Here is a 25,117-nt window from a genome sequence, read left to right as displayed (position 1 = left end):
TTTCCAACCATTTGTTGAGTATTTGAATGTTTGTATAGAGTGTTTGATGGAATTTTGTTGTCATTGAATAAGCACCATACATGCTTCCAAGTTTTAGTTACAATGTTTTCCTTGTTAAGGGTTTACAAAGCATCAGAATTCCTAGTTGTGACAAAAATCATTGCGTTTTTCTCATGATGTCTCCATATTTGAACAATAGAAAACACTCCATAAATCTTCCAGGTACTAATTTGCTTTATATATTACAATTGCTTGATAACTAATGAATTGCATTTTAGGGATTTGCATATGATGTTTGATCTTCTACCATAAGAGGCAAATTTTGTGAACTTTAACTTCACCTAAACTAAAACTGATTCTGATTTAAGAAATTATCAAAGAATATATGTGCAATGGAGATGTCACTCTTGTATGTTTCAGCTTGTCATATCTGCTTCCAATCTAGTGTATTCCCCAAACAGTTGAATGTTGATTAGTTTAAGTTTCATCACATTATCTAGCATAATCAACCTAATTAACTTTGTGTTTCCATTTCATCACCATTCCTATTTCCCTTGAAGACCCTCCCAAGTGCTTTCAAAGCCAAAGGCAATCTACCACATTTCTGAACCATACTGTTAGATGCCATTTTATGCATATTATAGGATACTTTTTCATTATCATTTAGGATCATATTTTGTACATTTTCATATCATTCATCTAAATAATGTTCAGCTCATGTATTTTGTTAGAATTCCCATACTGCTCATGTTTTTATGTCAATTTCAGATAGTTCAGGTGGAGCAGTGCTTTGGGAGCACGTGGATGCACGTTTGGAGCTTAAAATAGAGCTTGGAGCTTATGGAAGTTGATGAGTAATGATTTCAAGATGCTTTGGTAAAGAAACATTCAATTAAATTGATCACACGAAGATAGAATATGCAATCTAAAGTTAAAAGATGTTGAAGGCAGCTTGGACCCCCTGTCAGTATTTTGACCATATCTCATGAACTGTAACTCCGATTGAGATTATTCAAAATGATATGAAAAGTAGACGAAATTTCAGACGCCTTAGGCACAACATGCGATTGCAGGTTGCGTTTATACGATCGCATGGGGCCTTTTTGCGATTGCAGGTTAGGTCGCAGCTTGGATTTGAGGTTTTTTAGTGCCAAAAATTCATCCGGAAGCAAAAAAAATGAAAACCTGTGATCGCAAGTTGTATACATGCGATCGCAGGTTTGCCAAAAAGTGCCAAAATAGCATCCTACTTCATTAAAAAGGCACGAGACATGTTTTTGGTAATACATGCGATCGCAGGTTGTATACATGAGATCGCAGGTTGTCTACTTTTTGCTGTTGGACGTATAAATAGACCCTGATAGCATTCCTGTAACCTAAGTTGGCGATTCCAGAGGTACTAGACGACGAAAATACGATTTTGGAGGCGTTTCTTCCCCGATTTCAACGATTTCTGAAGACTGTGGATCATCTCCTTCAAGTAGATTAGTAAGATTAATTGTTTGATGTCTCTTTTCATCTATTTTGATCATATTTTGGCCATGTCTGGATAAACCTTAGTTTTCAGTTCTACAAAGACAAGTACTTTTCATGTGATTGATCATTAGATCTAGTTTTTGATTTGTGTTTCTATCTAGATTCTCCAGTTTTGTTCTTAATGAATGTTTGATTTTGATTCTTGTTAGTCTGATCACCTAGCTAGGGTTTTATCATTCCATTTAATTAGTTAATAGAATTCGTAATTGTTATAATAAATTGGTAAAAGTAACAAGTATCAAATTGGTTCCGTTTTGGGATTTAACTCTGATATAAACTGTAAAAATCATATCTTTATGCTTCCGAGCTTGTGAGAAGTATTGGGTATTTTTGGGAATTACACGAAGAACTTAATTCAATTTTTCTAATTTAATTAAGAGCTTGTTTGATTAAAGAGTAAAAAGTTAGGGTTAATTGAAAAGCTTGTTTTGATTAACTAGTTTAGGTAAAAGAGAATTACTAGAGCTTGTTAGTTTTTCTTAGTACCAGCTTAGCTAGAACGCATCTCAAATAATCAGATCTAGATCAATTGCAAGATTAGGAAAGTCGCAACATAATTGGAATTGTTTTTATTATTGACTTTCTTTAGTTTAATATCACTGCATTTTTAGTTTTTAGTTTAATTCAAAATCCCCCTTTTATATTTTGTTTCGTGACTAGATTGTGCCTGATGCAAAAAGGCATTGACTTTTAGGCTGTGTCCCTGAGGATTCGACCCTGCTTCCCTGTGCTATACTTTTAGTGCAACCAGCAGTGATAATTTACTTGTTTAGTACGTGCGCGACAACGTGTTAACAAATTGACACCGTTGCCAGGGACACAATGCCTTCTAATAGTTTATGCCAAGTATTTTTCGTTCAGGTACACCTTTAGTTTTTGATCCACAAATTGAGCGAACTGCAAGGAGACGGAAGAAAGAAGCAACAAGAAAGAAACGATCAGTTGATCTCTTTGGTTCATCATCTTCCATACCCTCAGAAGCCTCCACACCACAAGGCACTCCCTTGTGGAAAGAATCAGATTTGATTTTTCCAAAAGTACCCCCCATCATCACCTTAAAACATCCCTTATAAAACATATTCCCCACCCTCTTCCATTAAAACTGAAACCACAGACTCTTCAGAAACCGAATCTGAAGACTTAACCATGAGTGGAGACGAAGTAGAAAAGACTCTTAGAGAGTAGGCCACTCAAGAGGTCAACCAACAGCCACTACTAAAAAACAACCCTTTAATGACGCGCAAACAATGACACGCGCTAATAGAGGACACACATTTGTGCGTGTCCTAAAAAATAATGTTAGTTTTCTAAAATTTGAAGGATAGAGGACACGCATTTTTGCGTTTCCTAAAATTAGTGTCTAACAAAAAAAAAAAAAAAACACGGAGGGCACCAATCATAAAAAGCGTGTCATGTAAATGTGTTGTTTTATATATATTTTTTTAGAAAGGCGCATTCTCTGTTTTTTAATAGCCCATGGGGGAAATGAAATCCCAAAAAAATTAAACACCCCGCCTAATGCATCTCCTTCTTCTCCTTCTAAAATCCTCTACCAAAAAAACCTAATAATCCTTTAAGCAGTTCGTTTTCCTCTACCTCTGCACACACACACACACAAACACACACACACACACACTCTCTCTCTCTCTCTCTCTCCAAGCCCTAAGCCACCACCACTAGCATCGAACCTCATAAGCTTTAAGAGTTCGAAGTACCTAAGCAAACACTTCCGCCATCTCAAGATGTCGGTTGAAGATCGCCATGCCACATCGCAGTACACGATGTCATCATCGTCTCCACAAACCGCTGTCAACGGCGGAGAAAACGAATGCGACTGGGTCTGGAATGAAATCAAAGCCGAAGCTCGTCACCACGCTGAACCTGAACTAGCCCTCACCAGTTACCTCTACTCCACCATCATCTCCGACTCATCTCTCTCTCTCTCAAGTACACACACTCTCTCTCCATTTAGGAAACAAACTCTGCTCCTCCACTCTCCTCTCCACCCTCCTCTACGATCTTTTCCTTAACACCTTCTCATCCAACCCATCTCTCCTCTCCGCCATGGTCGTCGACCTACACGCCGCCCGTCAATTAGACTCTGCCTGCATCTCCTTCACTACAACAGGTAAGAGATCATCATTAAGCTTCATATACATCATTCATTTACACCGTACAATTGCTTGAAGTTGAAGCGTATATGATTGTTTCCGTATGGAATATACACTCCGTTCCCGATTATTTCCATATGGAAATAGAATTAGGATCAGTAAGTTCCCTGGGGTTTGCAATAAATCTAAATTGTTAATGTTTTGAATTTCATAACTAATTTTATTTTCTATTTTCTGTGGTCAGGGATTGGGGGAAACACGTTTATTTAGGCGGATTTGACACTGCCCTGGCTGCAGCTAGGTTAGAGACAGAGTTCCTTTTTACAAATATTATTGTAGTTTAATTTACCTTTGTTCCCACGAAACTTTAACTTTTTACTCTAGATCATGTTTACCAAATTCAAACATAATTGCTTCACCAGTGGAAATTGATGCTAATTAGCTCAATTTTGTGAGCGAGGATTGATAATTTGACGATTATGTGAGGTTTAAGGTACTAATTTCGGAGTCACATTCAACCTGTTAGGTTTTTGAGATGTGCAACACAATTTTAGGCAAACATTATCACAATGAATCATTAGTTGCTTAATATTGTTGTTGGGTTAGTAGTTCATTCTTGAAATAATGATACGAACTTTTTCACTCTTCATAAAACTTACTTCCATAGATTTCTTGCTTGTAGATAAACAATGTGGGGACAAACATTAGGAAACCTACTATAGAGTATACTCCAGAACTGTATTTAATTCTCATGGCTACTAATCTCGAGTCTTCTTACCATATGAGTCAACTTGCACATCCTCTTTTAAAAGCTTCTGGAGCTGGAAGCATTGTGTTTATTTCCTCTGTTGAAGGTCTGGTTAATGTTATTGTTGGGTCTGTTTACAGTGCTATTAAAGGTATGATAATGGTTGCATAATTTACATTTATGTCCATTTGTTAACTTGCACGAAAAAAGGAACAAGGTGGGATATGGACTCATTCTCCATTTCTCGTTTGTTCAAAAGACATGAAGACCCTTCTAGTTTTAACGTGTGTGTTTTGCATTCACAGCTACACTGAATCAAATTACAAAGAATTTAACATATGAATGGGCGAATGACAACATCCGGAATAATTGTGTAGCACCATGGTTCACTAAGACCTCTCTTACCAAAGAGGTAATCTTCTTTCATTCTAGTGCTATTTTATATGATGGGGATGAGGAGGGCATCATAGTTACAGTCACTGAAGGCTGCTGCATACACACTCGAGTTTTCTGTTTTTTTTTTTTTTTTTTTTTTTTGTTTTCTTACTCTTTTATTACTTTTCAATTGTTAAAGCGTTTTTTATGGAAAAGTATATAATTTATTTTAGCTTTTAGTTAGTGCTCTTGTTGATTGGTTAAAAGTGTAGATCTGGAGTTCTGTGAATGGAGAATGGGCCATGCCCTAAGACTTTCTCTGTTGCTGATTCTCCTCGCCATAGGTATGCCTCTATACTTTAATCTACTATGGATTCTTCTATGAAGAAGGATATTCATAAAACATAGTCTTCCATGAATGAAGCCATCTTCTTTTTGATTCATAACTGTTCTGTTATCTGATTCCCCCAGAGTTCATCCATCTTCCATCTTATATGACTTCGAGCATTGCAAAAATTCAGTGAAGCAATAGGCATCTTCTTCCCTTCATTTAGACACCAAAGATGGTCATATTCTCAAGGACTTTCTCTTTGTCCTTCATGTCCCAAGAACTGGAGCCCAGACTTATCTCTGTTGGTAACTACTTTCCCTTTCTTCAAGCATTCCATTTTTCTCAAGACTATGAAAATAAATATGAATCAACAAGTTAAATAAAAAATTTATTCTTTCCATATGAACATTACATAATCTTTTCTGCCTTTACTTTATCTCAACAACTTCTTAAAGAAACTCTATTCTAGTGCTCTAGAATGCCCTCGATCTTACGACAAATTGCGATTTAATCCCCAGAAGTTTCACAACTCCTACACTTATCTTTATTTATTATAATTTCTGTTTGTAAATTACTAAATTGCAAACCTTTTTGTGTTCTGGACGAGGAGCTCATGGATCACAGAGTGGGCAAATGCTCCCCTCTTTCAAGAGACTTTCTTGTGAAGCAAACCATGTTGCAGGCCATTGGTAACTCAGTGCTTAAGGAACCCTATTGAGCGAGTTTTTAGTGCTTATGAATTTTCAATAGAAGTAGCTTCTAGGTTTTTAGTGCATCCAAATTTAACCTCAATATTGAAAATGTCTTCAAGGATACGTTCCAAAAATGGTGGAATAAGCACTCTTGAGATTTGGCCATGGAAGTATCTTGTTCCTTGGATGAGAGAGAATCTTTTCACTCGGGCATTTATGTCTTTTTAAACAAATAAGCAGATACATACAATAAGATATATTGACTTAATTTCTTTCAAGTTTTTTATGTATTTGTTGTTTTTTTCAAGCGGTTACTCGGGTACTTATGTGTTTGTTGTTTTTTTTCAACTTTTTTGCAGATATACAAGTGTTGCATCCTTCATTTCAATTGTTAGTTATACTATTAATGATGGAAGTTGCTAATAAAAGAAATGGAAGAAGCCGCATGAAATAGATTTTTTGTATGAAACACAGTAGATTAGATGAATGCAAATTTATATATTGTAAGAAATAGAATTGTATGACATTAAATTTTATGCAATGGATTGTATTTTTTGTATATGATGTTTTATTTCTATTATGAGACATTAAATGCAAATTTAATTTAAAAATTAATAAATATATGAATATATTTTTTTTTGAACATTTAAATTTACGATACGCAAAAATGCGTGTCATCTTCATTTATGACATGACCTTTCTTGACAGGGGTTTTAATGATACGCATTGCGTGTCATAAATGCGCATTGTCTATAGACGACGTGCAAAAGCGTGTCGTCTCTCGTTATGACAGGGCCTTCCTTGACACGCATTTGAGCGTCGTCTGAGCGTTTTACGACACGTATTGCGCGTCGTAAAAGGCTGTTTTTCTAGTAGTGAGCCCCTTTGCGTTATGTTTCCGGAAGCCCGGAACTTTGAACATAAATCTGGGCTAATTCATCTTCTTCCCACTTTCAGAGGATTGGAAAACAAATACCCACATAAATTCCTCAAGGAGTTTCATGTGGTATGTTCTGGAATGAAGCCGCATGCAGTTACTGAAGATCAGATCAAACTAAGGGCATTCCCGTTTTTTCTTTAAGATTCAGTAAGGGAATAGTTATATGAACTCCCATCTTGTTCCATCACCACTTGGACCGAGCTCGCGAAACTGTTCTTAGAGAAATATTTTCCAGAAACATGAGTCTCCAGTCTCAAAAGAGAAATCCTTGGTATCAAACAAGGAAAAAGAGAAGCTTTACATACTTACTGGGAAAGATTCAAGAAGCTTCTAGTTCGATGTCTCCAACATGGGATCAACGATTATCAACTTTATAATTGTTTTTGTGAAGCCCTGACACCCATGGAGAGGCGCCTGATAAATGCTTCCAGTGGTGGTTCTTTGGGTGATATGACACCAATTAAAATAAGGGAGTTGATCGAGAAGTTATCAATAGAGTCAAAACATTCTAGAAATAAAGATTAGTGGTATCCAGATCAGCCACGGGGAGTTAAGGAAGTCATCAATGTTCATTTAGAAGCTCAGATATATGAATTAACGAAAGTTGTGCTGCTCTTGACATAAGAAAAAGCAGCTGCAAAGAAACCATGTGGTATTTGTTTGAAGACGGAACACCCAAGTGATATGTGCTCATTGTTGCAAGAAGATACAGTTGCCGTCAAAGTTGTTGGAGGCTATCAGAATAATTACCAGAATAATTTTCAGCAAAAGCAGCAATATCAGATGCCACCCGGATTTCAGCAGCATCGAAATTTTCAACAGCCAGGCTTTCAGCAGCAAAATTTCCAGAATCAGAATTACCAGAATTAGAGCACACATCAGCAACCCAGTATTTCCAAAGTGGCCTTAGAAGATATAGTGAATAGTCTTTCCGTGAGCACCCAAGCATTCCAGACAGAAACCAGAGCCAGTATCAAGAATCTGGAGCAGTAGGTGTCTCAACTTGCCACTTCTGTGGGTCGTCTGGAGTCTCAAGGAAAGTTACTAGGGCACACTGAAAACAATCAAAAGCATAATGTGAGTGCTATTTTCATGAGAAGCGGGAAAACATATGAATGCCCAAGCTCATCTGAACCAGAAAACAAAGATGAAGAAGAGTTTTAAGCGGTTCTGATAGAAGGAGATGTGGAACAGATATAAAAAGAAACTCTAACACTACCCAAGCTAATACTGAAGGAGTACAAGCCATTACCTCCATTCCCATCAAGACTGAAGAGTACGAAGCGCGAAAGAGATGATGAAGATATTATGGAAATTCTTCGCAAGGTTGAGGCAAATATCCCACTTCTAGATATTATCCAACATATCCCTCGCTATGCTAAGTTTCTTAAAAATTTATGCAACTCAAAGAAAAAATTGAAATTTAATGAGATTGTAAAAGTTAGCGAAAATATATCCTCTATTTTACAAAAAGGTTTGCCTCCAAAGTGCAAGGATCCGGGGATTTTCTCAGTTCCTTGTAAATTGGGGAACCTTGATTTTCCAAAAGCCATGCCTGATCTAGGAGCTTCAGTCAATGTCCTTCCTTATTCTGTTTTTGAAAATTAAAAATGGGAACTTTACAAAAGACCGAGACAATTATACAGTTGGCTGACCACTCAAAAGTACACCCAAGAGGGTACTGGTGGATGTTCTTGTCCAAGTGGATAATCTGATCTTTCCCGATGATTTTTATATTTTGGACATAGGAAACTTGGACACTTCAAATGCAAACTCAATTATTTCTGGAAGACCTTTTATTAAAGCTGCTAAAACCAAGATTGATGTTTTTGCTGGTACTCTTTCTATGGAGTTTGATGGTGATATTGTGCACTTTAAAATAAATGATGCTGAAACTTCAATTGATAAATTTTCTATTAATTATCTGGGTATTAGCGGTCCTTTTTCTGAGGATTGCTGTGATTTTTCTAATGGTTTTGTGCAAGATTTATTTTTAGATTGGAAAACTAGATAATTATACATTAACGGAGCTGAGCATAGATAAGCTTGGAGAGGTGAAAGATAATCTGATTTCTACTAGAGGAGCTGGTACAAAGCTGATACAAAAAGCTAAGCTTAGGGAAGATGAGAAAAAGGTGATTTCTGACACGAAGCCGAAAAACAAAAATCAGAAAAATAAGAAGTTGGGTGCTGTCAAGAATAAGGAAGAAAACAGCTCAAAAATCTAAAATTTGAGTCATTTGATAAAAATCTGGAGTTTTTCCCACTTGATGTGCAAGTACCAAATCCCAAAATTCTACCATATCTGAAGGGATCTGGAGTGACAAGAAAAAGAGTTGAGCTTTAGAGAAATCCCAACCACACCATTTAATAGTCTGGTTGGGCAAAGTCGAGCCATGAATTTAAAAATGGGCGGCTTTCCGAGAGACAACCTGATGAGTAGTTTTTATTTTTTTATGCTTTCAATCAAGAGATGGTCACAGTTCCAAGCAAGCTTGGGGAAATCAGAGGATCGACAGAGTTGCTGAAATTTGGATTTTTCGCCACATATTCGTCAAAATCAGATTTCTACAATCTTATCAAGTACATTCTTTCCTAGCTGCACTTTTTTGTTTTTATATGCTTTATTGAGCTGTTCATTCATCTTTAAGCATTAAGGACAACGCATCATTCTAAGCTTGGGGAGGGGGTTAGTGTAAAAATTGTGTTTTTTGGTAAACGAATAATTTTTCAGTTTTTCATTTAAAATTTTCATATTTTTTTTGCATTTTATTCTATTGCATTTGCATATAAAATTCAAAAAATATTTTCCTTTTTATTTTTCTGCATTCATAAAAACAAAGAAAACCCAAAAAGATTTTATTTCTAGTTATTTTTATTTTTATTTTCTGCATATCAAAATCCAAAAAAATTAAAAAATTTACATGAAATGAGGATATCTTTTTACATTCGATAGCTCTATTAAGATGAAGTGTGATAATTACTGAAAATAACAGTCTCATTACACATAATTTTAAGAATTATCTTTTTAGGTGCTTTAAATGTTTTCAATATGAACCAACATAAGAGTCGGATAATTTTTACAATGGAAGTGTGAGATGGAAAACGAACAATGTTTTGAAAATAATTTCCTTGAATGCCTTAAAAAGAACCTAGATTTGATAACCCTTATCATTCCTTGAAGTACTGAACCCTATAGTTTCTGCGCCTTTTGATGTTAGGAGGGATCTCATGTTATACCCACAAAATAGTTATTATGTTTGAAGTATTGAAGATATGGTGGGCCTCAAAGTAAAATATGCGTCTAGTCAATATATATAAGTAAGAAATGGTACATCAAACAACTTGAAGAAATCTGCAATTCAAAGTCAAATCCAAGTCAAGTTCAAGTCGAAATCAAGAAGCAAACAAGTTAAATCTAAAGAGTTGATCAAGACAAAGAAGATATGTGGTATAATGAGATTGATCCCTCAATAGTGGAATCATAGGGGTAAGCTTGGATTTTCTGTCTATAATGGATCTTACTGCGTTTACTAGACGAGTTCAGAAAAAAAAGAGGGGTTGGTCAAGTTAAGTTTTTATAAACGAATTTTTGTGAAATTATTTTTAAAAATACATTGTTTTCACAAATTTTAATTTGGCGTATATATTATTTGCTGAAGCTTGGTTTAACTTATTAAATATGAAATCTGAATCGGTAATGCAAAGTATTGAAACTGTTGTCTAGGTAGTGATTTCATTAGAGCTTCCTCGTTGTGAAATCTGATCATGTGAACAAAAAAAAGAGTGAAGTAATTTAGTTTAAGTTTTATTTTTATTTTATTTTAAATTCTTTTTAGGTCATCCACATCTTTCCATTTGTTTATAATGTTTTATCTTTTTCTTACTTGAGGGCAAGTAAGGTTTAAGCTTGGGGAGATTTGTTAGATGCCATTTTATGCATCTTTTAGGATACTTTTTCATTATCATTTAGGATCATATTTTGTACATTTTCATATCATTCATTTAAATAATGTTCAGCTCATGTATTTTGTTAGAATTCCCGTACAGCTCATGTTTTTATGTCAATTTCAGATAGTTCATGTGGATCAGTGCTTTGGGAGCACTTGGATGCACGTTTGGAGCTTAAAAGGGAGCTTGAAGCTTATGGAGGATGATGAGTAATGCTTGCAAGATGCTTTGGTCAAGAAACATTCAATCAAATTGATCACACGAAGATAGAATATGCAATCTAAAGTTAAAGGATGTTGCTGGCAGCTTTGACCCCCTGTCAGTATTTTGACCATATCTCATGAACGTAACTCCGATTGAGGTGATTCAAAATGATCTGAAAAGTATACGAACTATCAGACGTCTTAGGTACAACATGCGATCGCAGTTTGCCTTTATACGATTGCATGGGGCCTTTTCGCGATCGTTAGTTAGGTCACATCTTGGATTTGAGGTTTTTTAGTGCCAAACATTCATCCGGAAGTAAAAAATGAAAACCTGTGATCGTAGGTTGTATACATGCGTGTCACACCTCGAAACCCAGGGCAGAAATATTCCGAGGCGGAGGTGACTTCATGTTAAGTATCACAACCAATGTACATAGTAATCATAGTAAACACAAGACATTACATTACATATGAATAATTACATTTGTTTGAAAGCAAAGTGTTACAAAGGTTATACATATATCATATGAACAAAAGTTAAGACGAGTCTTCTGAATGCTCTGTCTTCTCCAAAAAGATCGCGGGTACCTGTCTAATATGGACCTGAGAATACAAGCAGTTTAAAAATCAGCATAAAGCTGGTGAGTTCATAAGATGTTTGTTTTTTTGAAAATGTACAAGTTTCCTTTGGTTTTCCGAAAAAGTTTGTTATCCAAGAAAATCCCATATTTTCTTATATGTTTAGTTGAGTTATCCGTTTATTATACAATCCGGTTATGTACAGTTTGTTATCCATGAAAAACCCTTATTTTCCTAAAAGTAAAGTTTAGTTATTGAATTCAAATGTAATGTACAATTATCTATCATACTTGTTGTATTAGTTAGGTATTCTGATTTCCTAGTTATTCTACACTTGAATATATATTCAGAGGCGTGTTTTCGTATTCGTATTCGTATTCCTATTCATATTCGTATTCGTATTCGTATTCGTATACGTATTCGTATTCGTATTCGTATTCGTATTCGTGTTCATATTTGTATTCGTATTCGTATTCGTATTCGTATTCGTATTCGTATTCGTATTCCTATTCCTATTCCTATTCGTATTCGCATTCGTATTCGTATTCATATTCGTATTCGTATTCCTAATCCTATTCCTATTCATATTTGTATTCGTATTCGTATTCGCATTCGTATTCGTATTCGCATTTGTATTTGTATTCGCATTATTACTTTTGTATTCGTTCTGTTCCTAGCTGTATTTTCGTATTCGTCATGTTCCTAGCTGTACTTTCGTATTTGCTCTGTTCCTAGTTGTATTTTCGTATTTGCTCTGTTCCTAGCTGTACCTTAGTATCCGCTCTATTCCTAGCTGTACTTTCGTATTCGTTCTGTTCCTATCTGTACTTTCGTATTCGCTCTGTTCCTAGCTGTACTTTTGTATTCGCTCTGTTCCTAGCTGTACTTTCGTATTTGTTCTGTTCCTAGCTGTACTTTCGTATTCGTATTCGTATTAATCCTAATTGATGATTAGTATGAATTATTCATAGTTTATGAATTATAACATAGATTATAACACTTTATAAAGAAATCTACATTTAGTCTGAAAGCTAACTCTGCAATTCGAATCATTGGTTAATATGATTTTTGATAATAAAAGCATATGTGACATCACCAAAATCACGGCCAGAAAAGACCGGTTTTGTTTATACTTTATTTCAAAATCAGAGTAATCTTTTAATAAAAGAGTTGCGGAATTTGTCCCAAAACAATATTATGATAAAGATTTCTCAAAAGCATTTCCGTAGAAATGTATTTCATTAAAAAGACTCGGGATGTCATGTTTGATACAGTACATAAGTATGAACAATACAACATAGGCCTTACTACATTATTCCGTATTTACAGGCCTAAAATCCATTAATCTCTCATCCCAAGACATCACATCTATGCTCATGCGCCACTACCTGTAATACAAGAAACTGAGTGGGTCAGGCTTGGGAGCCTGGTGAGCACATAGGGTTTCAACCCACAATAAATATGTTTATTAACTTTATCAAACCAAACAAACCCGATTACCCATTCTCGTTATCCTCACTTCACGTCTCTAAGACATCTAACACAAGGGACCTAGTCTAAGGACTATCATCGGGATGGACACTACTGCTAAGGGGATTCCTCAGCCGTAAATGTCCTTAAGGCAACCATGTGGGGGATGGAGTCCATCTGGTGAGCACACAATTCAAATAAACACACAGTTCGAATAAACACCTGCAAGTTGCGAGCCTGCTAGTGTTCCACTGGACTGTCTAGAATAGTCAGTGGTCGTCATCTATACTCCGCTAGATGACTGGATCATCATTAACATCTATAACGAGGCCTCTCATTATTTTATTTTGTCACACAACAACTATTACATCTACCCATGTTTTACCCAACACATTTTGTAGATATAAAATACATCTATAGTTTAAATCATTGAAAACATGTATAAAACGTTCATCCAGCATAGATAGCAAGTATTCAGATAATATGCACACATAGCAGGTAATTTACATAAAATACTTCATATCTATGTGTAAGCTAAAAATAACTATGCACTCACTTGAGAAGGTGGTGACTCGGTACTCGGACAGCGCTTCGTTTACTTTAAAATAATTTCCTTTGACAAAACCTAGTATTATCACCACTAGATTTTAGTCTAATATTACCGTGACTAATTATTAGTCTTATTATTATTAATAATATTATATAAGCGTTTAAACAATACTTTCCAACCACTATGTACAGACAGGGGCCAGAAATAAAACACCGGAGGGCAGACCATTTTGGCGTATAGCACTTCTGAAATCCAACGACCCTATGCGGCCCTTTAAACCAGATTCCCCGTACCGCGAGTAGTTAAAAAGATATTATAACAACACTTATACAAGTCATAATAATAGCTAAAATATTTATTATAAATTTATAATAACAATACTAATTTTAAATATAAACTATATTTAAAATAGGGTAAGCATAACTTACTTACAAGGGGATTTTAGCTAGGAGTCGGCCTCTGCATGGGCAGAACTTCGTCGCTGAATCTTTCTAAGAAAGATTCGTGCAGCGCTTCAGCGCTCACCTTACTATACTAAAACTACAGAAAGAGAAGTCGAATCACGAGGGACTGAAATGATCAGGGGATAAGGAGAGAAAGACTCTTGAATCAAGAGAATGGTGCAAGAAATATGAGAGCCCAAGCCTCTTATTTATAGTAATTGAATTTACAAAAACTACCCTCCATAATTACTTAATGACCTTATAGTTATATAAACAACTAAACACCCCTTTATAATACTATTTTAAATAGATTTAACGATATTTGCACTAAACTAATGTCGAAAGAACTCAACATTAGTCTTATAATGACCGCATCGTCGATACCTTTCTAATGATATATACGTATGTATATATATGTGTACGTATATATGATTTATACTTTATTTTAATACGTAAATATGCTATTATAATTTATAACTCGTTCATACAAACTCCGTTTTTGATGTTATTTATATCCACGCGTAGGTGGAGACGTACTCTACAACTTTCGTTTAGACTCCGTCGGCTAATTTTGACTTTATTTTTAAAGTTATATTTTTAACAGGCCGGGACAGGATTGGTCCGTTAAAATCTCATAACTTCTTTATCCGATGTCCATTTTCATCTGTCTTTTTATCGTTATGCTATTAATAACGAGATCTTCGATTCTCGTTTAGGTTGTGTCGGCTAAAAACCGCTCGATCTAATATTCGAACTTCGGGCTGTACACCGCTAAGCCGAAACTTCGAAAAATCATAACTTCCTCATAAGAAGTCAGATTTGGGCGTTCTTTTTATGGACGATCTCAGGTTAACATATTCTATGACTTTCATTTAGATTACTAAGGCTAAAAGAAGCTCTATCATAAATTCACTATTTACATCTCCCAGTGCCGTGCCGGTTTTGCCGTAAAACTTCGACGGACCATAACTTCTTCGTTATAACTCGGATTTCGACGCTCTTTATATGTACGGAAACCTTGTAACATATACTAAAACTTGGTTGAGATTATTTATTCTTAATAATAATTTGTCGAAAAGTCTTTTTCGACCCCTATTGCCTATAAATTGACTAGCCCGGATCTACGGGCGTTATAGCATACAATTTATGAAACATTTGAACTGAAAGAATAAGTTTGAGTATAAGATTTCCTTGTACATTTGCTTGGATTCCCCCTGAAATCATTTGAAAAAACATTGAAAAAAGGTAGGGGTATGAACTCACCGGTCGAGAAGCGTGTCGGTTTGGGTGCTAAATGTCAGTTTGGGGCTTGATAACGCGCGAGGTTCCTATGTAATGTGAAATGATATACAAATGTATCTAATTAGACTTTAAATCACTAATTAGATATGATTATACACTCCAAGACGCGAAAACACTTCAAATCAAGTGTTTGGAGTGACCCGGGTGACATCTACGGACGTATATGGCTTGGATATGGAGTTTACTCTTCAAGAATAAACTCCTAAGGGAGTTCACGGCCCTAATGACCCAGTCCCCATGAGTTTACGGCCGTAAACTCATCGTGGGGTGTTCTATGGTGCTAAATGGCCTTATATGAATTGGGAAAATTAGCTAGGATCAAATCTAGGGCATAGGAATGGATTAAACTCACATATGGACCATTTAATGGATTTTACGATAGTAAACTAGGATTTTACAGCCGTAAACTCCCCCACACACTTTCCTTTGATGTTTTGGTGGTCCTAGGTCATTACAAGTGTTATAGCTAAATCTACAAGCCATAGAATGAATTTAAGGCACTATTTGACTAAGTTATAGGAGTTTACGGCCCAGGAACCCATCCTTGAGGGGGGGGGGTTTATGGCCGTAAGATCCTATGGAAGTGGTTTTCATTAAGTTTAAGGCCTCTAACTCGTTTTTGGTTTCTTCTAGACTTTAATCCAAGGCTTAGGGGTGTGTAAGTGGCAATTTAACACCTTAGAAGGAGTTTACTACCCATGAATGGGTGTTTACGACCCAAGCATGTTCTTAGAAAGTAAACTCATGCTTACTCCTTAATTGATGAGTTCAAGGTGTTCTAAGGCCAGTTTGGTAAGCCCCTAAGTCATATCTAAGCTCCAAATGTGGTTTGGAAGGGTTTTTGGGCTCCAAAACCCATTTTATATGTGTTCACGACCCTAGAGTGTTCCAGGGCTGTAAACACATGTTTATGGTCCTAATCCATGATTTGAACACGAAAATGAAGGCTAAAGATGTTATACTAGGAGCTAGGATAGTTACCTTGATGATTTGGAGCCTTAATTTGATGATTTTGGACTTAGAGTTTGGATTTGAGGAGAGAGGTTGGAGAGAGAGTGAAAAAGCTTCAAATGAGGCTTAATCAGCTTTATATATGGTTCGGGTTCAGGACACGGTGGAATTCTACCCGATACCGACATTAAACGGGGTTGGTCGCACCCGATTAAGTTGTCGTAACCCGACGGGATCCAATTCTAAAAATTTTCAAATTAATAATTTGGGCCATTTACATGAGTTTCTAAGGAGTTTGTACACTCATGAGATTATAATAAACATAGAAATTTAAATAACTTAGCCCAAAAACGAAATCGGAACGAAATTGCTAAAGACGGGTTTTACGGGCGGAACGGGTTACGGCGATGGAACAACTTCAGGTTGTCACATTATCCCCCCGTTAGAGGGAATTTCGTCCCGAAATTCAAACTTTAGATATAATTTATGGATTCAGAAAGAAATACGAATACTTCTACTTTGTTGGATTTTTGTGTTCTCAAGTGAATTCGAGTCCTAGTGTGGTGTTCCAACGAAGATTTACTGTTGATATATGACTTTGTTTCGTATGTTAGTCTCTCGATCTATGATTTCTATTGGTTCTACCATGAGGTTCAGAATTTCTTTGATTTCGGTCTCATCAAAGGGATTACTAGGGTTTCATCGGGTAGGCACTTCTTAAGGACAGAGACGTGGAATACCGGATGGATGCTGCTAAGTCCTGAGGGTAGTCGGAGTATGTAGGCTACGGGATCAATCCTAATGAGGATTTCAAAAAGTTGTATGTACCTTGGGTTACACGTTTCAGAATGTAACATGCCTTCTTTCTCATCATTAACTATCTTGATGGTAAATGTTTCGGTTACTAGTTGAGGACTATGTTTATGAAGATGTTCGAATGAATAGCTAACAGTTTATCTTTCAGTACTAGAATTGAAAAGGATTGCAAGCAGAAGGGTTGTCGAAGAGGAATATACTTGTGGCAACGGTGGGATCGGCGGCTGTCTCACCTTGTCCTATAGCTAGGACTCTTCTAGTGTTGCCAGTTGTTGCTGCATTGGGGCAGTTTCTCTTATAATGCCCAACTTTACCGCAACCATAACAGGCCTGACTGATGTCCGCTCCGGAAGCTTGATTTGTTGGTGTTCTGCAACTTCGTGCAAGGTGACCCTCATGGCCACAATTTTGCAAAATTTCACACGACAGGGACCGGGGATGCGGTGGTGGTAACTGCATTGGTTACACCATGGGAGAATACCGGCATATTCGGTTATAGGTGTTTGGGTTGGGAAACCGACGACAGAAACAGCAGAAGGGGTAGTGGCAACGTGGACTGCCACTATATGCTGTTTCTTCAAGAACTCGTGTGAAGACTGACCTTCTCCTTTGTCTCCCAAAATTTTCTTTTCTCACTACTTCTCTGTGTCGGCTCAGGAGTGGTGGCTGCTTCCTCTATGTCCTCACTATGGTCGATCAAGATTTGCGCTAGGCATTTGGCACTGTTGTATGTATCCGGCTTCGCAGCTAAAACATTCCCTTTGGTTGGCTGGGTTAACCCCCAGATGAACCTCTCAACCTTTTTACTTTCCGGTAACCATCCCCCGGACAAAGAAGTGCCAAGTCGTCAAACCTCGAAGTGTAAGCGGCGATATCGGAACCTTTCATCTTCAGGTTCTAGAGTTCATGCTCTAGCTTCTGTATTTCACCCCGAGGGCAGTACTCCACACGCAGAAGTTCCTTCATGACTTCCCAACCCATAGCATTGGCTACAGGTAGCGTTAGAGATTTAACTCGGCCGTTCCACCAAGTCAGAGCCTTATCGGTGAACGTGCTGGCGGTGAATTTCACCTTGTCGGATTCTGAACAGGCACAGATCTCGAAAATAGATGTGATTTTCTCTAACCACCTAGTTAGGGCAATGACACCTCCTGTGCCATCGAAGAATGTGGGTTTCGCATTCATAAAGTCCTTATAGGAACATTCCTTCCGGTGTCCGTGGTTACCTTCCTGGTTTTGGGTTTGGGTACCACCCCCTGAACCACTAGGGTTTATGTGAGATATGGCGGCTGTCACTGCGGCAGCAACAGCTGCCTGGAACACGACAGGATCAAATTGAGGAGGAGGTGGTGGCGGAGGGTTGTTGTTGTTCTTTGAATTGGGTCTCTTTCTTAGAGGCATCTTGATCTAAAAAGATTAGGAAAGAGAGGATGGTAAGCCCTCTAAATTGAATCAAGAGATATGATACAAGGGATATCTCATTATGATAGATATAGAATTCTATTAAGCGATAAAGCAGGAAAGAGTTATCGAAGCAGATAAACTATCGCTAAAGGAATGACTGAAGAGCAACGCTGTGATAAGGATTTCTATAATGAATTTGGCTCGAGAAATACTCCCATAGTATTTCATGTCTCGCTGCAACGACGGCTCATTGTTTGGGTATTGGGTAAGTTTTAGGCATGCCGCACACCACAGTCACTCCCAAGCACATGTTGGCCGTGTCTCGAATGAATATAGTTGGCCAGGCTATATTGATCCTAGACACGACTACATAACTGCCCAGGTTTAACCGCAGCGTACAACACCCATTTACTTATGTTTCGTTCTACTTGTAGTTACAGATTTCGACAGTTAGGTATACTTGTATACTTTTGAAAATACTTATATTTTGAGGTATACTTTTAGTTCAGAGCACTTAGGCCCCTTAGTGTTTAAAGTCTTATACTATGTAAGGTTTGGTATACTAGTTCACTATAAACTAGGGCTCTGATACCAATCTGTCACACCCCGAAACCCAGGGCGGAAACGTTCCGGGGCGGAGGTGACTTCATGTTAAGTATCACAACCAATGTACATAGTAATCATAGTAAACACAAGACATTACATTACATATGAATAATTACATTTGTTTGAAAGCAAAGTGTTACAATGGTTATACATATATCATATGAACAAAAGTTAAGACGAGTCTTCTGAATGCTCCGTCTTCTCCAAAAAGATCGAGGGTACCTGTCTAATATGGACCTGAGAATACAAGCAGTTTGAAAATCAGCATAAAGCTGGTGAGTTCATAAGATGTTTGTTTTCTGAAAATGTACAAGTTTCCTTTGGTTTTCTGAGAAAGTTTGTTATCCAAGAAAATCCCATATTTTCTTATAAGTTTAGTTGAGTTATCCGTTTATTATACAATCCAGTTATGTACAGTTTGTTATCCCAGGAAAAACCCTTATTTTCCTAAAAGTAAAGTTTAGTTATTGAATTCAAATGTAGTGTACAATTATCTGTCATACTTGTTGTATTAGTTAGGTATTCTGATTTCCTAGTTATTCTGCACTTGAATATATTAAGAGGCGTGTTTTCGTATTCGTATTCCTATTCCTATTCATATTCGTATTCGTATTCGTATTCCTATTCATATTCGTATTCGTATTCGTATTTGTATTCGTATTCGTATTCGTATTCCTATTCGTATTCGTATTCGTATTCTTATTCTTATTCTTATTCTTATTCTTATTCGTATTCGTATTCGTATTCATATTCGTATTCGTATTCGTATTCGTATTCGTATTCGTATTCGTATTCGTATTCGTATTCGTATTCGTATTCGTATTCGTATTCGTATTCGTATTCGCATTTGTATTTGTATTTGTATTTGTATTTGTATTTGTATTCGTATTCGCATTATTACTTTTGTATTCGTTCTGTTCCTAGCTGTAATTTCGTATTCGTCCTGTTCCTAGCTGTACTTTTGTATTTGCTCTGTTCGTAGTTGTATTTTCGTATTTGCTCTATTCCTAGCTGTACCTTAGTATTCGCTCTGTTCCTAGTTGTACTTTCATATTCGTTCTGTTCCTATCTATACTTTCATATTCTCTCTGTTCCTAGTTGTACTTTCGTATTCGCTCTGTTCCTAGCTGTACTTTCGTATTTGTTTTGTTCCTAGTTGTACTTTCGTATTCGTATTCATATTAATCCTAATTGATGATTAGTATGAATTATTCATAGTTTATGAATTATAACATAGATTATAACACTTTATAAAGAAATCTACATTTAGTCTGAAAGCTAACTCTGCAATTCGAATCATTGGTTAATACGATTTTTGATAATAAAAGCATACAATTTATGAAACATTTGAACTGAAAGAATAAGCTTGAGTACCAGATTTCCTTGTACTTTTGCTTGTATTCCCCCTGAAAACATTTGAAAAAAACATTGAAAATAGGTAGGGGTATGAACTCACCGGTCGAGAAGCGTGTCGGTTTGGGTGCTAAACGTCAGTTTGGGGCTTGATAACGCGCGAGGTTCCTATGTAATCTGAAATGATATACAAATGTATCTAATTAGACTTTAAATCACTAATTAGATATGATTATACACTCCAAGACGCGAAAACACTTCAAATCAAGTGTTTGGAGTGACCCGGGTGACATCTACGGACGTATATGGCTTGGATATGGAGTTTACTCTTCAAGAGTAAACTCCTAAGGGAGTTCAAGGCCCTAATGACCCAGTCCCCATGAGTTTACGGCCGTAAACTCATGGTGGGGTGTTCTATGGTGCTAAATGGCCTTACATGACTTGGGAAAAGTAGCTAGGATCAAATCTAGGGCATATGAATGGATTAAACTCACATATGGACCATTTAATGGAGTTTATGATAGTAAACTAGGATTTTACAGCTGTAAACTCCCCCACACACTTTCCTTTGATGTTTTGGTGGTCCTAGGTCGTTACAAGTGTTTATAGCTAAATCTACAAGCCATAGAATGAATTGAAGGCACTATTTGACTAAGTTATAGGCGTTTACGGCCTAGGAACCCATCCATGGGGGGGTTTATGGCCGTAAGCTCCTATGGAAGTGGTTTTCATTAAGTTTAAGGCCTCTAACTCGTTTGTGGTTGCTTCTAGACTTTAATCCAAGGCTTAGGGGTGTGTAAGTGGCAATTTAACACCTTAGAAGGAGTTTACTACCCATGAATGGGTGTTTACAACCCAAGCATGTTCTTGGGAAGTAAACTCATGCTTACTCCTTAATTGATGAGTTCAAGGTGTTCTAAGTCCAGTTTGGTAAGCCCCTAAGTCATATCTAAGCTCCAAATGTGGTTTGGAAGGGTTTTTGGGCTCCAAAACCCATTTTATATGTGTTCACGGCCCTAGAGTGTTCTAGGGCCGTAAACACATGTTTATGGTCCTAATCCATGATTTGAACACGAAAATGAAGGCTAAAGATGTTATACTAGGAGCTAGGATAGTTACCTTGATGATTTGGAGCCTTAATTTGATGATTTTGGACTTAGAGTTTGGATTTGAGGAGAGAGGTTGGAGAGAGAGTGAAAAAGCTTCAAATGAGGCTTAATCAGCTTTATATATGGGTCGGGTTTGGGAAACGGTGGAATTCTACCCGATACCGACGTTAAACGGGGCTTTTGGTCGCACCCGATTAAGTTGTTGTAACCTGGCGGGATCCAATTCTAAAAATTTTCAAATTAATAATTTGGGCCGTTTACATGAGTTTCTAAGGAGTTTGTACACTCATGAGATTATAATAAACATAGAAATTTAAATAACTTAGCCCAAAAACGAAATCGGAATGAATTGCTAAAGACGGGTTTTACGAGCGGAACGGGTTGCGGCGATGGAACAACTTCGGTTGTCACAATGCGATCGCAGGTTGGCCAAAAATTGCCAAAATAACATCCTACTTCATTAAAAAGGCACGAGACGCGTTTTCGGTAATACATGCAATCGTAGGTTGTATACATGTGATCGTAGGTTGTCTACTTTTAGTAGTTGGACGTATAAATAGACCATGATAGCATTCCTGTAACCTAAGTTGGCAATTCCAGAGGTACTAGACGACAAAAATACGATTTTGGAGGCGTTTCTTCCCTGATTTCAACGATTTTTGAAGACTGTGGTTCATCTCCTTCAAGTAGATTAGTAAGATTAATTGTTTGATGTCTCTTTTCATCTGTTTTGATCATATTTTGGCCATGTCTGGATAAACCTTAGTTTTCAGACCTGCAAAGACAAGTACTTTTCATGTGATTGATCATTAGATTTGGTTTTTGATTTGTGTTTCTATCTGGATTCTCCAGTTTTGTTCTTAATGAATGTTTGATTTTGATTCTTGTTAGTCTGATCACCTAGCTAGGGTTTTATTATTCCATTTAATCAATTAATAGAATCCGTAATTGTTATAATAAATTGGTAAAAGTAACAAGTATCAGATTGATTCCGTTTGGGATTTAACTCTGATATAAACTGTAAAGATCATATCTTTACGCTTCCGAGCTTGTGAGAAGTATTGGGTATTTCTGGGAATTTCACAAAGAACTTAATTCAATTTTTCTAATTTAATTAAGAGCTTGTTTGATTAAACAGTAAAAAGTTAGGGTTAATTGAAAAGCTTGTTTTGATTAACTAGTTTAGGTAAAAGAGAAATTAGTAGAGCTTGCTAGTTTTTCTCAGTACCAGCTTAGCTAGAATGCATCTCAAATAATCAGATCTAGATCAGTTACAAGATTAGGAAAGTCGCAACAGAATTGGAATTGTTTTTATTCTTGACTTTCGTTTAGTTTAATATCACTACATTTTAGTTTTTAATTTAATTCAAAATCCCCCTTTTATATTTTGTTTCGTGACTAGATTGTGTCTGATGCAAAAAGGCATTGACTTTTAGGCTATGTCCCTGAGGATTTGACCCTACTTCCCTATGCTATACTTTTAGTGCAACCAGCAGTGATAATTTACTTGTTTAATACGTGCGTGACAATGTGTTAACTCATACCTTAACCAAGCATCTTAAGTGTTGGATGCTGATCAAATCTTTTTTCACGTAACGCGTGTTGAGCAAATAATGATAAACCATCTTCATTTGACAAAACGTCCAACCCATAAATTTCTTTTGAGTCCTTCACTAATGTAACTATGGTACTCCGGGTTGTAGGTGCCCCTACAAGAAGAGGGCTTTGTATGAGTTCCCACTTACTGTCATCTTCATTCTAGACATAATCTAAAACAAGTAGGAACCTCTTCTTTGAAAGTTCCTCTTTGAGGGTCATGTGAAGCAGATCAAGATTAGAAAAATCTTTGTTTTGACCTGTTACGACTTGAATGATAGCCTTGCTAATGTTAAACACATCACACTCTACAAAAACACAAACCCATGCCATGACTTTAAAGTGATCTTTTACTTTTGGATCCTTATATAAAACTTTGGCAAGAGTGGTTTTGCCTATTCCACCCATACCAACTATAAACACTATGCTCACATTTTCATCACATTCTTCATAACCTAACAAGTTACCCAACAATGCCTCTTTATCCACATCCCGACCTAGGATTTTGGACTCATCAACTAGTGATGTTTGCTCCAACCGTGTCTCTGATATATTTGACCTTTCAACATTCACAGTTAAACCTAAATCATTTTTATGGTCAACAAGATCGCACAATTTGGTGGTGATCTCGTGTAGCTTAGAACTCATCTGTTGACCATACATGATGTTGCAAGGAGTGAAATTTCTACAACATGGGACGAGCTTCAATACCTTACTAGTGATGGTGGTGGCATGAGCTTCTTGATTCAACATGCGTCGAAGAGCTTCAGTGGCCAAATCATCTAGTACATCTTCTATATCATAAGCCAAATCATGGAGATCTTTCACCTATAATTGAACATATCTTTCTTTAATCTGCTTTTGGGTTGCATCAGCAAGCATGGCTTGGATCAATGGAAGGTTTTTCTTCCATTTGTTCAGCTAAGAATCGATCCCTTCGGATCGAACTGGCTTCATCGAGTCACCGGAGATCAGCTTCTCACACAGTACCGTGATGACAACGCTAACAACGATTTCAACCATTGGAATTTGGAGAAAGGAAATTCAGTTCTTTTGTTTGAGGGCTTTGATTTGAAGATATGAGAATTTGCAGATAAAATGAAAAAGGTACGTAGACGGAGTACGGTGTAAATTAGTGTTGGAACTCACATCATCCAGTAGGGTCCATACACATGGTTTTCCTTATCCAATTATCCAACCCGTCCTTTTAATTTTCTTCCACAATGAATGAGATGTAGATTTTTACCATTTTTTTCTTTCAGTAAATTACACGAATGTTCCTTATGGTTTGGGATTATTTGTACGTTTGATCCTTCATTTATTTTTTTAACTTGGAAGGTTTTTACTGTTTGTTTTTGTTGCGTGCTTGGTCTCTGACCTACCTAAAAGGACTATTATGCCCTTATTAATTTTTTTAATTAATTTTATTATTTATGTATTTATTATTTAAATTATTAAAAAATATCGTGGGACTCACACCATCCTCACCCCTTTTAAACACGATATATCTCTCTTCTAACTCAAACCTAAAACATTAGGGTGACATGGAAGATTACAGCCACAAGAAACCAACATTGTGCCAAAAACCACCATAACCGCCAGAAATCACCAAAGACAACCATATTCTCTTCCATCGACGACCTCTCACCATCTCGTTCCAACGTATACTACATCCTCTTGTATCCTTTGCAACCAACCTCACCATCTTCCCCATCACATTCTTCTTCCATCCATCTGCACTTCCACCCACAACATGTGTACTTCCATCCTTGTGACCACAAACTTCTCCGATGAGCAGCGGTGTCATGAAACAGATCAACAAGTCTCGTTCCTTCTCCTTTCTAAGCCTTAAATGGTCCTATAACCCTCTCTACCACCCCAAAAAACTGATGGGAATTATGCAAAACATATAAACCCTATGTGTGCATTCAACCCTAAATAATTTGATCTATGTTTTCTATAATTGAACATACAAATTTGAACAACAAAATAGAAAACCCTAAAATACTAGTATATAATCGAAATACACAATAAGGGTTTGATGATTC

The 25,117-nt window shown here is 36.7% G+C and overlaps 1 protein-coding gene across 1 annotated transcript; it reads right to left on the bottom strand.

The window, feature by feature from the left end:
* Nucleotides 1-23,231: 23,231 nt before the first annotated feature.
* On the bottom strand, nucleotides 23,232-24,876 carry LOC145062618 (putative disease resistance RPP13-like protein 1). Its single transcript, XM_079010201.1, has 2 exons — nucleotides 24,718-24,876; nucleotides 23,232-23,897 (listed from the first exon to the last, which is right to left on the bottom strand). Exons 1-2 carry the CDS (start codon nucleotides 24,874-24,876, stop codon nucleotides 23,232-23,234), a joined length of 825 nt encoding a protein of 274 aa, XP_078866327.1.
* Nucleotides 24,877-25,117: the final 241 nt, after the last annotated feature.

Source organism: Lactuca serriola, chromosome 1, assembly GCF_051521515.1.
Source record: "Lactuca serriola cultivar US96UC23 chromosome 1, Lser_US96UC23_V15, whole genome shotgun sequence".
Taxonomy (NCBI): Eukaryota; Viridiplantae; Streptophyta; class Magnoliopsida; order Asterales; family Asteraceae; genus Lactuca; species Lactuca serriola.
Note: the sequence above shows the minus strand (reverse complement) of the source record. Positions and strands in the feature narration are given on the sequence as shown.

What these genes read in the sequence shown, in the direction of transcription:
- LOC145062618 (XM_079010201.1), bottom strand. Translation starts at nt 24,876, where the DNA reads ATGACACCGCTGCTCATCGGAGAAGTTTGTGGTCACAAGGATGGAAGT. An exon ending in GTATACGTTGGAACGAGATG is followed by an intron (nt 23,898 to 24,717) that starts GTGAGAGGTCGT and finishes GTTCAATTATAG; the next exon opens with GTGAAAGATCTCCATGATTT.